Source organism: Castor canadensis, chromosome 5, assembly GCF_047511655.1.
Source record: "Castor canadensis chromosome 5, mCasCan1.hap1v2, whole genome shotgun sequence".
Classification (NCBI taxonomy): domain Eukaryota; kingdom Metazoa; phylum Chordata; class Mammalia; order Rodentia; family Castoridae; genus Castor; species Castor canadensis.
Window position 1 is genome coordinate 171,495,309 of NC_133390.1, and position 16,095 is coordinate 171,511,403.

General features: G+C 56.5%; 1 protein-coding gene across 5 annotated transcripts in view; it reads right to left on the reverse strand.

The window, feature by feature from the left end:
- Ripor3 (RIPOR family member 3) overlaps nt 1-16,095 on the reverse strand; it is a 64,295-nt gene that overhangs the window by 18,261 nt on the left and 29,939 nt on the right. Inside the window, exons 1-6 of one of the 5 annotated variants that reach the window (XM_074074974.1) lie at nt 6,858-7,495; nt 4,698-4,817; nt 3,785-3,931; nt 2,634-2,712; nt 574-597; nt 293-346 (exon numbers count right to left, since the gene is read on the reverse strand). In XM_074074974.1, coding sequence (XP_073931075.1) covers nt 293-346; nt 574-597; nt 2,634-2,712; nt 3,785-3,931; nt 4,698-4,817; nt 6,858-6,889 — 456 coding nt within the window. In that variant the 5' untranslated portion in view covers nt 6,890-7,495. Of the gene's footprint in view, nt 1-292; nt 347-573; nt 598-2,633; nt 2,713-3,784; nt 3,932-4,697; nt 4,818-6,857; nt 7,496-10,618; nt 10,803-16,095 lie in introns of those variants that run through there. The other 4 variants (XM_074074971.1, XM_074074973.1, XM_074074972.1 and 1 more) reach the window with 4 other exon arrangements.

The window sequence follows — 16,095 nt, forward strand, 5'->3', positions numbered from 1 at the left end:
TGTGACAGGCTGCCCAACCTCCAATCAGGAAAGGTCGCAGACTTTGATAAGCCCTGACGGACTTGCTGCGTGACTGTGGGCAAATTCTTGTGCTCTGACCTCCACTTTCCCATCTGTGCAATGGGTGGTGGACCCAGTCCTCTGGCATGGAGTGTGAGGAAACAGCCCCACAGTTCTGGGGGAGCCTGGACAGCCCCTCACATTCGCCTCACGGCTGAGCCCAAGGCTGCCGCCTCTGCCAGCCCTGACACCCAGCTCCCTCCAGCTCCCCTTGCCTGTGCCCGAAGCTGACCTTGCTGATGCAGAACTCCACCTTCCGAATGTGCCTTTCCACTGAGCGCGTTTGCTTCTCCCAGGAAAAGAAAAGCTGCTTTAAAAATGGCCCGGGCCTTCCACCAGACCCTGCCGTCCCCCACTGGGTCCAGGTGAGCCTGGAGAGAGGCTCACCTGAGCCTCAGTTTCCCCACTTGCAACAAGAGGAAACCCAGGCATTCCCCAAAGAGCAGCGTTCTCACCAGCCAGGCCCAGCCTCAGCCCACCTTGCTGCTGCACTGGACACAGGAATTTACTCACCTTGTCTAGGTCGTAATAGAAAGCCTGCAGGAGAGAAAAGGAAGGAGGGAGAAGGTGTCAAAGTCCTGTGCACTCTGAGGCCTAAGTGGCTTCATTCCAGGGGCACTGAGCTCAGTCAGAGGACAAAAAGCCAGTTCCTGCAGCCAACGCACTCCACACGTGTGACTAAACACATGCCCTGTGGGTGAGGGCATTATAGATCTGGCTGCAAATTCCCAGCTGTGTGTCCTGAGCAAGTTACTCAACCTCTCTGAGCCTCCATTTCTTCATATGTGAAAACAGACATCCACAGCAGCTACCCCACAGGGTGGCTTCAGGAGTAAAGGATTTAGCAGGCACTCAACACATGGGGCCCCATTTAAGGAATGACTCCAGCCATGCTGGCAGAGTGAGGGCTTGCGGTTGCTGCCCCACCGCCCCAGAACCAAGCCTTACACTCCTGTCCCCTGTGCAGGGGGCAGGGCCAGGGCCAGCCGAGCTTCCTGGGAGGCCCAGGCAGAGCTATGAATGAAGCCACAGGTGGCATGCAAATGAAGGGGCGTGGCCACCAGGCGTCATTCACAAATCTGCAGCTTGGAGACCATGGAGGAGAAAGGTAAGCTGTACTCTCCGGCCTCAATTTTATGTCAACTGTGTGTGTCTGAACACTTGCAGGATTACGCGACCAGCGAGGGAAAGGACCAGATGAGTGTGAGGCTGGGGGTCACCAGGTGGACAGAGACAGCTGGGGAGAAAGCGCCAGTTTACACGCGTACAATCACAAAACTCAGACTCTGAGACAAACAGGAAAGATCCCACGATGTTGAAAAGAGGGTGATTGTGTGGGATGCCTCAGAAAGTGGCACTGTGCCCAACTGAAGACCGGCAGCTTCCAGGGAAGGTGTGTGATTGGGGCTGTTGCCCTCCCCTGGCCTCAGTGAGCCCTTCTGCGCAATGGGAGCAACCAAGATATAACAACATATTCATACGTCACCGAGAAGGGGCAGGGCCCCGGTCCTCAGAACCCCGTGCTGGTGGGAAGGCAGGTGCTTGGAACAGGTGGGTCCCTGCAGCACCTCTGCCCAGCCACCCACCCAGGGTGGGGCTCGGAGCTCGCCAGGCCCTGCCTTCCCCACGTGGCTGGCACACATGTGAGGTTGGGGGTCTTGCAGCACCCGCCCTGCTGACCCCAGCTGTCCTCCACTGGTGCTGGCACATACAGCTGGCTGCATGCAACTTTGGTAGAAAATCTACTTTCTCTTCATTTTCCCAAGCCTCAATCGGCTGGACCAGCTGTGTCCCTCAGTGCTCTGGAGGACGGACCCCATCCACTGCCTGGCAGAAGCAGCCCTGCACAAGGCCAGGTGGAGCTCCCGCAGGGAAGAAGGAGTGACAGAAGAAGGCTGGAAAAGCTCCCAGCCTGGAAAGGGGGGTTCTCCCAATGGAGGGCCAAGACCCCAGCAGGGGCACCCTGGCAGCGCTACCTGACACAGTGCAGGCCACCAATTAGAATTCGTTCATCTGCCAGATAGTGAATAATTTTCAATATCACATGTCCCAAAGGTCACAGGGATATACTTATACTCAAAATTATTTGTCATTTGTCTGAAAATCAAATTTAACTGGACACCCTATTTTTTTGTTTTTGTTTTTATTTTGTTGCTAAATCTGACTTTGCAAGGATGGTAATAGCCCAGAGCAGGTCAGGGTGCAGGACCAGCCTCCAGGACCCTGAGCACTGGACACTGGGGACACACGGGCTTGTGGGCAGCATCAGGGCCACTGTGACACAGTGACGGCCCACTTGCCTGGATCACATAAGCCAGCCTGACTCCATGCCACCCAATGGCCAAGGTCTAGAGAACAAGACCATGTAAAACATGCACCTGTGCTCAGATGCCAACCTGGATGTCACTTCTAGAACCAGGAGAGGAAGGCGGCACCCACCTGTGTGGCTAAACCCATCAGGTCACCCTTCCCATGAACCTCTGTTTCCAAGACCTGGACTCACACCCAACGCAGGCCTGGGTAGGGCACCCCAGCTTTGTCCCCAACCATGGCCACCTTGGGGGGGGGCTCACCAGCCTGGAGTTCCTCCGGGCATCCGGGTGACATCCACATAGGTAGGCCAGCTCTGCCTGCTGCACGCACAGGTGCTCCCTGGAGGACAGCGAGGAGGATTTTAAGTGGGAAGAACAAGGGAGGAGAAGAAATGGCCATGACCACGTCCTATCATGACAGCCAGTGTTCCCAACAGAGTGGCTGGTTTGCTGTCCCTTGGCACTGTGCCAAGCAGGGTCTGGGGGCTTTTGGCAAAACCCCTAAATCAGTCCACTTATTACCACACACATCAGAAAGACAGGCACACCGACTCTCGTAGGCAGTGAGTAACCAGCCAGGGCCATGTGGCAGATGGGGAGGCTGGACCCACACCTCCCAGGGGGTGACCTTGGCCCCAGACAAGTCTCAAGCGAGCCTCTTGAGGCCAGTGTGGGGTCAGGTCGACGCCCCTAGTGTAGGGAGCCAGGTCTGGTGGGCGAGGATTCAAGGACAGTCAGCAGACACCAAACAGGGCTGACGCCATTGTTGTTATTAGGGTTTGCCAGTGGGGTCCCGGGGAAGGGTCACTCCAGACGATGGTGGGCAGGCAGTATCCACTTGGGCACATACCATGTCACGTGCTGGACTAGAGAAATGGGGGGCCTCGGCCTGCTCCCAGGAGCTGTCAGCAAGAGCCGGGGCACAGACCTGGCCACACAGGCTAAGCCACCGTGGGAACAGGGAGCAAATCATGAAAGATAAATCTGGAAAGACTGAGGGCTGGTAAGAACCCCGAGAGCTCTCCCCAGAGCAGTAGGGAGCCACAGAAGACTCTTGATTAGAGGTGGGAAAGATGAGGTAGAAGAGGGAAGGGATGGGATAGGGGGTGAGAGCAGCCAGAACAAGGCAGGAGGCACCTGAGCCTGGAGCACGGAGGTGACAGTACTGACGACCCTTTCCCTTCCTTTGTTGCTGCTGCTCCCTCTGCACCATGAGTGCCACGAGACCAGGGTCCTCCTGCCTTACTCCCTGCCATGTCTCCAGCACCACAGGACCGGGCTGAGGTGGTGGCTGTGCCTGGGACACTCTTAGTGACTAAGCAAACACAGGTCCCCTCTGTGCCTTCTACAGGCGGCCCCCAGGGAACAGGCAGAGAGGGTGGCAGGACAGAAAAGCCCACAGCCATGTTTACCTGAGGCCTCTCTTCAGCGCTTCGAAGATTTTCTTCACCTGCTCGGGCTTGGGGTCCAGGAAGGCTGGGCCCTTGCGCAGTGTGCCATATGACTTGGGACATTTTCCAGGTACCCGCGACCTCACGGAGTTCCTGTTGATGGACTTTCTGTGAGAGAGGATGGAGGCAAGGAGAGGTCAGGACAGGGCTCTGGACAAAGCCCTCCCCAGAGGCAGGCACTTTGGGAACAATGACCATAGCCCAGGAGTCAAGAGACCCAGCCAGGCATTCCTGTCACCTCTAAGCTGTGTGGTCTTGAGAAAGCAGAGACTCTGGGCTTTGGTTTCCTCATCTGTAAAGTGAGAGGTCTGGATTTGAAGATTGAGAAAATACTAATAGAAACCTGGTACTGAAAAGGAGCTGAGTAAGAAACACAGCCAAGCAGCCCCAATGCCAAGGCTCTCTGACCGGCATGTCCTGTCTGTGCAGGCAAAGCAGCAATGTAAGGCCAAACTGTAGCCCCGTAGTTTATGCAGGGACAGGACACCTGCTCACCACACATTCCCTCCCTCTGTTAGTAGCACCTGGATTTTCCTCTGGGTGTCCCCAGCTCTCCTGTTCCTGCTGTGGCTGGGGATAAAGGTGACCTGACAAATCACCGTGCACAGGCACACACAGACACAGGTATTCTGAGCATGGGTCAGTCAACAACTTCCAGTCCCCTGCCCAGGGAGAGGTATGCGACTCAGGCTGGCCGATAATCAACCAGTTTGGTTCAGAGTTTGCAGGAGGAAAAAGGGGCTTTTTCTACCCTCATTGCCAATGCGGGGAAAACACACCTGGAACTTCAGCCCCGCACACAAAGCCCCCCACAGAGATGGTCAAGCAACAAGGATGGAGAAGGGCCACCCTGGACAGCAGATGCCACCCTCACCTTGCCTTTACCTCCCACTGTCCTGGGCTGCTGGACTGGGGGGGTGTCACCTGTCTTATTTGGGCCTCTGCATTTGGGGGTTCTTTTGTGAAAGCAATGTCACCCCAGGCTGCCTGCCATCTGTAAAGTGAGGGAGACATCCACATCAGAGGGTGCCAGAGAGGCTCAGATGCCAGGCTCCATGTTTGGCACAAAGGAGGCACTTAGTAGGTTCTTTATAGATGTTCACTGATGTTGAAATAGTCACACCCTTGCTGTTTCCTTCCTTTTGCACACAGCTTGGGAAGTAGTAAGTGCTCGGTTAATATCAAGCCTAACAAGGGGGGCAGATTGCAGAGCACCCCAGGACTGGAGAACAGAGAACGACGTGTGACCACAGTCGGTCCCAGATCTCCAACTTGAAAGTGGCAGAGGTGGACTCCTAAGGCCTAAGCATGGAGCAGGGGGCAGGTGAAGATTCTCTCAGTGGTAGTGGAGGTTGGTGGTGGTTGTCACCACCTCCACCCCATGTGGCATTCAGCGGCCTCGGGGCCTGAAAATTGCATCTGTGCCACAGTCCCAGGTGCTGGTCCCTGGACCACACGTTGGAGACCTCTACGTTGGAGACCTCTGCCTGTGCGCCTGGGGCCCCAGCTACTCAGGACACTGAGGCTGGACAGCTTGAACCCAGGAGTTCAGGGTCAGTTTGGACAACATTAAAAGACCCTATGTATATGGGGGAGGGGTGGAGTTTGAACTCAGAACCTCACGCTTGCTAGGCAATCGCTCTACCACTTGAGCTACTCCACCAGCCCTTTTTGGTGATGGGTTTTTTTGAGATAGGGTCTCAGGAACTATTTGCCCAGGCTGGCTTCAAACCGTGATCCTCCTGATCTCTGCTCCTGAGTAGCTAGGATTACAGGCGTGAGCCACCAGCACCCTGTCTTGAAAGAAGAAAAGAAGGGAGGGAGGGAGGGAGGGAGGAAGGAAGGAAGGAAAGAAAAGAAAAAGAAAGTGCTGTCTTTAGGATTCTTTGTCTATGCTTCACCAGGGAGATGTCCTCCCACTAAGAGACCCAGCTCCGAGCCTTCCGGGACCCCCTCTGAGGTCACCGCACTTTACAAAGCCAAGGGCCAGATCCATCCTTTGGGCAGCCACTCACAGAGCTGGGCTTTCTCCTGGCCAGGCGCATGTGACCTGGGTCCCTCCCCAAGGGCTCACAGCCCACAACAGAGAGGCAAGGACAAGGTCTGGAGAGCCAGGCAGGGGAGGAGCAGGACACAGCTCCTTCGCCAGCCCTGGGAAGAGCCAGAAAGCCACTGCCCCACTCTGGTCCCCAAGAAACTCAGCAGCAGTGAGGCTGTGTTTCCAGTTGGGCTGGATGCTGCGTGTTCCACTCAGACGGTGCCTCCCGTGACTGGGGCAACCCACACCCAGGTTCCTGCCACCACACAGGTGGCAACCCTAACCAGTTGACTTTGCTGGTTAGGGACACGGGGCCCAAGTCAGCCACCAGCTCAACCCCAGCACAAGTCTCAGGCACAGAACCCTCATCTCCTTATCTGCACATGGGCCTCATTCAGTTGTCATGAGATATTCATTCATTGAACAGACATTTACTAAGCACCTACTGTATACCAGACACCATTCTAGGGGCTGGGGGCAGATCAGTGACCTGTGATCTTGCCAGCTGGACAAGACCATAGGGAGTGGCAGCAGCACAGGCTATGGAGACAAACATTGGGGTCTGCATCTGGCAACCCCACAAACAAGCTGTGCAACCTTGGATAAGCTATTGAACCGCCCAGTGCCTTAATTTCCTCATCTTAAAATGGGTCCAGGGCCTGAGTTGTTACAAGGGTTCCACGGGCTAATAAATCCTGCGGGCTCTGAGCAGTGTCAGAGAGAGAGCAAGACCCACATACCTGCTGAAGTTAAGTCAGGTCTGTTTGAAATGCTCACATCAAATGACCTATTGCCAAGGGAGAAAGAAGCAGGAGGAAGGAAAGGAATTTGAAGAGGGCAGATTGGGACTGTGCCTCCAGCCAGATGGCAAGACTGGCACACCATCGGTGCTCAGTTCCTGATAGTCATACCAACTATATGTCAAGCGATGGTTTCCAAAACCCGAGGGGGTGGCACCCCTCCTTCCCTCTCCCTCCCCGAGGTCACATCACCCACCTCCGGGAACGGGCCCTCCACCAGGTTGCCATCTCAGCCGCAGATCTGCTGTGCTGCAGCCGTGGGGACAGGTGGATTTCCAACAGGTGGCTGCCAGGAGGGCAGGTGAGGTGGTGGCCGTTCCCAAGCCCACAGTCCTGGCAGGGCACACCCTGCTGCCCTTTCCTGTACCTGGAGACCCGGACTCTGAGGCTCTGAGGTCTGCCAGCTCCTGTCTTCTCTGAGGGCCATCTGTGCAGCCTGGGTGGTAAAATTAGGCTGCGTGGATGGCCCAGGTGTCAAAAGGGTGGAGCGGGGCGGGGAGCAGCCTCCGGGGGCGGCTGTGTCATCAGCCCCATGAGTACTCAGTAAATATTAAACAGCCCTGCTGGCAGACTGCCTTCCAGCTGCCTCATGTGCACGTGGGGCGGCCTCTGCCTGCACCATCGTGTCCCACTCCTGATCCCGCCTCCAGGACTAACCCACAGCCTTCTGCCCAACCACTGGGCTGACCATCGCGCTGGTGTTCGCGACCTGGACAGTCAGAGGGTGAAGCTGTGTTTCTCACGCTTTGTACCCCCAGCCCATCTCCTCCTGCTGTGGTCTGTGAGGTCCGTCCCCAAGTACCATCGAGGACCCAATCTCTTGTGACCTGCCCTTGACTGCTTCAGGCACAGGGCCAGGGGCCTCCCTCCAGTCCCCTCCCCTGGAAAACCAAGGGCTTCTATTAAATGTCACACCTAAAGTTCCCAGCTGACACACAGATGATTTCCTGAGGTGGCCAGGAGATGGAGGCTCCTGGCTCAGGGGAACCTGCCTGACAGCCTGGGGGAGGGGTTCCGATTGTTGTGGGGGCAGCAGAAAGGGGTGAAGGGCAGCTGTGTCTGCCAGTGAGGAAAGCTGGGGCACTATTAGGGCCCGGTCCTCTTTTTCTTCATCCCCTCCCCCGCTCCTCACCCCCAGGGTCTGGAAAATGGAAGCAGCCCTATTGTAGCAACCATTCACACTTTAGCATAAAATTCTGCCATCAGGTTATTTCTCCAAGTGCATTCTTTGGCTGTGCTTTGACTCTCTCTGTAGCGAAAGGGATTCAGGTACAGAGTTGGGGGTGGAGGTGAGGAGTGGTGAGACACAGGAGACATCAGCCCACCCTGAGTGGAGACCTGCTTACCTGCCTGACCCACCCCAGGGCTGAGTGCCTCAGCAGCATGGCTGTGTCAGCCTGGTTGTGTTACCTGGGAAATAAGGCCAGAAGGGAGGCCTGAAACCCAATCCAGGGCGCCCAGCTCCAGAGCCAAGGGTCCAGAGCCCAGGGACTTAGACAGAATCAGGAAGCTAAAAATAGATGTTTTTCTTCCATGTTGCCATGGGCAGCTTCTTCCTACCCTTGGACCAGGACTGCAGAGGGTATTCAGGGACTCGGCCCAGCACAGGCCCAGCATCCTCCTGCCCGGGGACCCAGGAGGGGTCCAAGTACTGACAGCCATCAGGACCATACTCCCTAGACCAAGCAATGGGCATCTGGGGACACTGGCTGATGCTTGTGAGGCCGCCGTCATGGGACCAGGTCACCTCTGTCCTCCTCACCCCGAGTGCTGGCCCCAGGCCTCCAGTGGGGCAGCAGAGCTCCTGCGGGGGAGGTGAGTGGTCAGAGAACCTGTTCCACGGACACTGGATGTTCAGAGGCGCCAGAGGCCTGGCAGCTGGAGCTGCTGTGAAGTTTGTGGGGTCCCATGCGAAACAGAAACACAAGTGCCTCCAGCCTCCCGAGGGCACTGAATCTAAACACAGGACCCGCACAAGCCGCAGGGCTGCAGCCTCTGGTCCTGCAGACCATTCATCAGACTCCACTTGGAAAGAGCCACCAGGCTGGTGTCCCCTTGGCCAGGCGACCTGCACACTGAACTCTCCAGACCTGATTGCAGACCATGGGGGCAAGGCCCCAGGACACCCAGGAAGAGGCAGCTCAGAGATACTGAGAAACAGCATCAACCACAGTGGGTTTACAGTTACCCTCCCATCAGCATTTATGGGGCACCTACTGTGTACTTTCCTCCCGGGTTCAGAGTCAGGGGCACTGGGTGCAGATCGCTCTGGGTCTTTGGCTGAATTTCCTCCCATCTGGAGCCTCTGCTTAAGCCTGAGGTAGCTCTCCACACTGCGAACGTCTCAACTTCTTCCTGCAGCCACAAGGCCCACAGCGGCCTCCTCCCTCTGCAACCCTGGTACCACAGGCTGGCCACACCTTGCCTCAGGACCTTTGCACTTGCTGTGCTCACCAGCCTCACTCTACCATCAGCTCCTTCTGTTCCCTCAAGCCTTTGCTAAAATGAGGCCCTGCCCACTGAGGCCCCTGGAGACAACTCCCCCGCCTCGGTCACCCTGCCCACACTGCTCTAGGTCCTGAGTTGTTCTTGCCAAGGATTTGTTTACTATTGGCTTATGTCACTGCCTTCAGGACCCTGTGCCCAGGAGGGTGGGGCCTGAGTCATAAATGCCGACTGAGGCCTGAAGGCTCCTAAGGTGCCCCCTGCCGGCCGACACCCTCCAGCATTTCATTGCACCCCGCAGGGCCACTGCTCTAGGCACACCGCACAGTGGAGCGGGCCAGGGGCCAGGTGAGAGACAGACGCAGGCATGGAGGACCACTGGCCTGGAAGGGCCGGGGCCACCACGCCCATGAACTCTGGGCAAGCGCAAGGAGCCAGGACAGGAGGAGCCTGGGCTGGGCTGGGCTGGGCTGGGCTCAGGGTCTTCCCCTAGGTTGTGGCACGACACCAGGCCTGGGGAGGGTGAAGCAGGAACTGGGCAGGGAAGAGCCCAGGAGGAGGGCTCAGGGTGTGCAGAGGCCTGGGAGGAGGACCCATCCCAGGACCTCATGGACACTGGGTTGCACCCAAGTAGCCAGGCGCTTCAGAAGGTTCCAACCAGGCTTGTGGCATCATGAGATTTGGTTGTTGATTGACCCTCCGTACACTGCTCTGGCTGGGTACCCCACCTGCACACCCCATCTGCTTAGATGTTTGAACCCTCAGATGCCTGAAAAGCCACCCCCTGCACCCCAGTTGACAGGCAGCTCCCTGGAGGCTTGCACAGCGGCCACCGCAAGGCACCGCGTGCTGTGACTCCAGGGGCAGACACAAACCTTCCACTCAGGAACTTAGTACCCAGTACTGGAGGAGACACAGGAGGAACAGAGGCCCCACCAGCCTGGCCAGCACCTCCTGACTCCAGACCTGTCCCTGTGGGAGCCACTGTCCTCAGCTGACAACTCCCCCACGTGCCTGTGGTGTGGCAGGAATGCCAGCAGCTCACCTTGTGTCACCTCTCTGCATCTTCATGACAACCCTACAGGGGAGGGGCATGCATGCCTCTCATTTTCAGATGAGGAAACCAAAGCTTAGAGCTAGGAAGTCACTTGCCACAGATCACAGAGCCAGGATAGGTGGCCCCATTATTCAGGCCACCAAACAGGAAGAACATTCCTTCCTAACTCCACCCCTGCGAGACTAAATCCAGCTCTGGTGTGGTTTTGCTGTGTGACCTTGGGCTGGTGGATTCGCCTCCCTGAGTCTGTTTCCTACCTGCCAAGTGAGCCAGATCAACTTCTGGTGCACTTGAAGTAACAACTGCTCAGGTCTTGAGGAAATTATAGGTTCCTCCCGGCAGCAGGACACACACACACCTGTGTCGCAGCCTGCCAGCCCCTCCCAGGCTATGGGTCCAGCCCCCCCCACCCCCCCCACCCCCGCTGGCGACCCCCCAGGCCCGGCCGCACTCACGAGATCCTTCGACTCTGTGTGTTGCTGAAGCCAGCAAAGGAGGCGCTGCGGCCCACGGCCCCCACGGCCCCCATGGCCCCTGCGTCCCCAGGAGACAGGAACCGCAACCTCACCGACATGGCCGTCACCTGCAAGGAGAGGAAAGGAGAGTCAGCTTGGCCTAGCTGCCTCCTGAGTGCCCGGCCTCAAGGCAGCCCCAGGGAGTGGGCAGCTGGTCTCATCACCACTCACAGAACAGCAGAGAAAGGCTCTGGAAGGTCAGGGGCCCTGATGGGACAAGTGGTGGGAGCAGGGTTCGAAGCCAGGTTCTTCCTGCCCGAGCCCTGCCTCCTGAGGCAAGGGTCAGAACTGGGATTCAGCTCCTCTCACCTCCCCCATGTTCCTCCACCTGTGCAAACCCTCACCAAACACCTACTATGAGCTAGGCCCTGCACTACACTCACCACGCAACACCCCTGCGATCTCATGGACCATGGCGGTCAGGCCTGCAGAGAAGAGTAGGAAGCTGGGCTGGGACTCGGCCATGCCCAGGGTGCCCAGAGCTGGGAAGGGAAGACCAAGGGGGAAGCTGAGGACCGGTGGCTTATCCTGTAATCCCAGCTCCTTGGGAAGCTGAGAACAGGAGGTTTCGATTCAAGGCCAGCCAGGGCAAATAGTTTGTGAGACCCCTCATCTCCAAAATAACCAGAGCAAAATGGACTGGGGGTGTGGCCTAAGTGGTAGAGCACCTGCTTTGCAAGTACAAAGCCCTGAGTTCAAACCTCTGTCCCACCAAAAAAATAAATAAATAAAAAAGACTGAGGGGGTGGAGGAGACAGCAGTATAGCACGTGCAAAGGCCCAGAGACACAAGAAGAGTGACTCAGTGTAACCCATAAGCAGAGCAATTATGTGGGCAGGGCTGTGGCTCCAGATAGGATCAGAGAGGCTACAGAAGTCCCAAGGGGCTTTTGTGGCCTGAGGAAGACCTTGGCCTTGCCACTGGGCAAAGGTAACTGGGAGGCATGGGAGGGTTGTGAGCAGGGGTGACAAAGCCCAGTTCACAGACTGCTGCCATCAAGGGCTGCTGTGGCCCTGGGCCCATCACCTGTCTCTGACCAGGCCACCATGAGGCCAGTCCAGAGCTCTGGCTGTCATTTCTTTTTCCAAACCATCTCCAGGTTGGAAAAATGCCACCACCTCCCTTGAGAGCACAGCCCTTGGAGCTGGCATCCCTAGCACAGGCCGTCGGAAAGTTCTCCTTGATATCTAACCTAAATCTCTGCAGCTACAGTTTCATACTTTGCTCCTCAGCCAGGGTGGTGCCAATCCAGGATTCTAGGGACCCTACTGCAAACAGCTCTGCCCTTCTTTCCTTTTCCACGCCTCCTGCTTGCGCTGGACCTTGGCCTGAGATGACCACACAGCTGTCCAATGTCACGCCTCGTCTTTAGTCAGCCCCTTGCAGGAGCCCAGGACCCCACTCTGCACCCCCAGCATGTCTGAGTGCCCCACAGCACCCACCCTGCCCTGTGCACAGAGCACAGGGAAGGGTTGGAAAAAGGCCAGACCTGGGCTCCAATCCCAGCCATGCTCCCGACTGGCTCTGGGCCTCAGTGGTCACAAGTGTGAAACGGGGGTCCAGAAGATTCCCTTGGAGGCTGTGGGAAGGACCCAGGACAGGATGGACTGAGAGCCCCTGGGCTGCAAGGGAGGAGTCCTTGTCTGTGCGTGAACGGACTGAGCCTTCCCTCCCAAGGTGAGTTGCCAGGGCAAACGGGCAGTAATTGCCCAGTCCCCAGCATGCAGAGCCCTCTCAGCAAGTGACACTTACCACTTAGGGCTGGACAGAGGAGGACAGGAGAGCTGAGGCTCCCCTCAGCCAACACCAGGTGCCATGACCCATCTGTGGATTTATCATGGCATTACCCGTGGCAACCCCCTTTTCCACAAGAGGAGGAGAAGCTCTGGGACTGCAGGGGCCTGACCGTGATTTCAAACTGAGCACAAGCTTCTAGGTGAGGCTGCCTTCCTGGCTAACCCTTGAATCTTCCTGCCAAAGTCACCTCCATTGGGAAGCCCTCCTGGACATCTCCCTCTCCATGACTGTGTCAGGATACCCCGGCTCCTGTGTCCTGGTTCCCACTAGTCACCGTGTACTCTCGGTGTGACTTGCTCCTTCCCGCCAGCCAGAGCTCCTTGCAGCAAGGATCAGATGTGTGTGTAAGCAGCACCCCCTTCACTGGCCAGGCACCCAAGGGGACAATAACAGTTATCATCACCACACCAGACCCTGAGGCGGGGTGGACAAAGGCCTCTGTAGAGGTCCAGATAGGAAATTTCTGGCTTCACAGGCCATATGGTCTTTGTCACAACCGCCCAGCTCCACCATTTCAGAGGAATAACAACCACAGAGGGCTGAGGGTGTGGCTTAAGCAGGGCGCCTGCCTGGCGAGGCTGAGTTCAAACCCCAGTACCACCAATGAATGAATGAATGAATAGGACAGCACTGATATTTTTGGGCTTCAAGACTCCATTCTAAAATCCCTAGATGGTCCAAGGCCTGAGGCAGTGATTAATATAACAACCTTATATCCTCCTTACAGAGCCCATCCACTCCCCGCATCAAAGTCAATTGGGGAAGAGGAAAGGCAGCCTCTGTGAATTGGCCAAGTCATTTGGGGGGGGCCATAGGAGGTCATCAGTCTCATGACATCTAGTAACTACACCCTACTGAAGAAAACCCAATCCCTGACAACTTCCAGGAAATCTCTTTCTCTTTTTTTTTTTTTTTTTTTTTTTTTGTGAAGATTGGGGTTTGAACTCAGTGCTTTGTACTTGCAAGCAGGGCTCTACCACTTGAGCCACACCTCCAGTCCATTTTGCTCTGATTATTTTGGACATAAGGTCTCATGAACTACTTGCCTGGACTGGCCTCAAACAGTGATCCTCCCAATCTCAGCCTCCCAAGTAGCTTGGATTCCAGGCGTGAGCTCCCAGGGCCTGGCCAGGCAGTCACTCTTTCCCTGAACTGCCCACCTCATCCCTCAAAGTGTAAATCTGCTAATCACTCTTTACTAAAAAAAAAAAAAAAAAAAAGGCAAGCACAGGGGATATGCAAATGAGTGGGCGTGACTGTGTTCCAACAAAACTGTTACAAAGCAGCAGCTACTGGCAGAGGACATTTCTCGTGCCTCTGACCCCATCCCTGCCAGGCTTGCCTGCTGCCTGATCCGAGGGCTGTAAGCACTGAGTTCAATACCCCATGACACAGGGGCTGTTTTTATCCCAGTTCTGCTGACAATGATCCTGAGGCTCAGGCCAGGATGGTCAGTAAGACAGGAAATGCCAGAGCTGGGACTTGAACCTGGACATCTTGGGCCCTGAAGCCTGGCACTCATCACTGGGCTTTAGGTGCCCAGCCCCCATGGGCCCTGGTGGCCAGCCAACAGCCCCCTCCACCACCCAGCAGGAGCCCCCTTCCAGCCTGCTCTGTGGGGCTGATCTGTGTAAGGCAACAGGCTCACCCAGCTGGGTCTCTCTTAGGGAGAGAAAAAGGACTGGGGGCTCGGATGGCAGGAGCCCCAGGAGACTTCAGAGGTTAGCTCCTGACAGGCCCATAGATACTGGTCACCCGTGCCCTAAGGTGACCTTCCTGATGTTACCACAGGAAAGTGGGCACTGGAGTCCTTGGAGACCCCTCCCCGCCCATCAAGATTCGGTCAGGTCTGGGTATCCCTGGAGGGGCCCAGGGTCATGGGGAAGGACACTCAGGTGGCTCAGGGCAGCCCTGGGAAGCCAGCACTCTGGAAGGCAGAGACCAACCAGGACCCCACAGGGCCGCTGGACAGAGGGGGCCCGGCAGTTGTGTGGTTCCCAAACCTTTGGTGGAGGCAAGGTGGCCTCTTGGGCTCCTCTGTCCCTCGCTGCCTCACTCTGGCCTCCCAGCGGAGGCTGCTGGGACCGGCAGGCCAGCTGACAAGGCTCCCACCAGGCTGGCTGCTCCCCAGACACTGAGGACTGTCCTGGCCCTCAGTCCCAGGTGCGGCTGGAGGAAGCAGAGCCCACCCCACTCAATCTGTCCACCTCACTGTGGCCACAGCCGCCCTGCGTCCCCGCCACTGCCGCCCGCCAAGGAACCTGCAATTTCACCTCATTTAGAGGTGAAGTGGCTAAATTTGGCATCGTGGGCTTCGAGGCTGGGTGGCTTTTATGTCTGAGTCCTTCACTTAGGGCTCTTTTTTCTCCTCAAATGCCAGTCAGGCCTTAGTTTGCTTATAGGACTTTCCAAAATAGTTGTTTTGGTTTAGCAATGAAAGGAAATGGCCGAGTCACTGGGGATCAGGAATGTGTGTGTGTACAGGACAGGGACCAGCGTCCCCAGCAGAAGGCTCTGGAACCAGACTGTCTGCACTCCAGGGAGCCAACCCTCATTGTACCAAGGGCAGGACCAAGCCCACATGCTCACGTGGCTTGCCTGGGTCCCCCAAAGGTGACAGGAAGAGTAGAGGAATCCCCCTGCTACCCCCAGAGCCCTCTTCCCACTCTGCTGGGGTCATCTCTGGGTCTTTGTGTTAGCTTTGCCCTCTGCCAGACACACTGTCCCCCCCAGGTCCCTCCCAGTCTTTAGGCCTCAGCAGCAAGCTCACCTCCTCAGAGAAGGAGGACCTGGGGGGACCCCCACTCTGTCCAGGCCCTTCAGAGGACCTATTCTCAGTTCTGGGGTTAGCTGTGTCCCTCCACTCCAGGGCAGACTGGTTCAGTCCCAGTCACAGCTGTGGGCCATGTTGAGTAAGCACCCAATTGAAAGAATGAATGCTGGGAGGATGTCTCTCAAGACTGTGTCTTAGGCTCCTCCCTAGATCCATGCACAGCTCTGAGTCAGCTAGAACCCAGCGTGACAAGAGGAACTGGGGAGCAAAGACAAGAACCCCTAGCCCAGCCCCAGGAGTGGGTGAGCACTGACAGCCCCTGGAGAGTGACATCTCCTGCTGCAATCTGAGGTGGGTAGTCAGGATGAAAGAGTGTGCCAAAATTGGGAACAGCGTGTGCAAAGGCTCAGAGACGAGAAAGACAGGCTTAGTTGGAGAACTGCAGAGTTCAATCTGTCTGTCTGCAGCACCAGATACAGTCGGGAGCACTGCGAGGGGGCTGTACCTTGAACTGTATCCAGCTTGGGCAGCAGACCTGGTGCCCCAGGGTGCTGGGTGAGGAGGTCACTCTTGCTTCAGTCCCCTTTCTTCTTTCTTTCCTTTTTTTTTTTTTTTTTTAAGTGCTGGGGGCCAAATCCAGGACCCCAGGCAGCTCTTTCTGTTGGACAGAGTGGGAGCTTGGGTTTCACTAGGCCCTTTTGTCTTGTTGACTTTATATCTTTTAGAATAATCTCCATCTAGAGCACACGGTCTTCTGTGTGACACGTGAGGTTTGTTTCTAAGTAGTGAGTTTAAATAAAGGGCCCTCAGCCAAAGCGCAGCAGGCTGGCGCTGGCCTCCTCGCAGT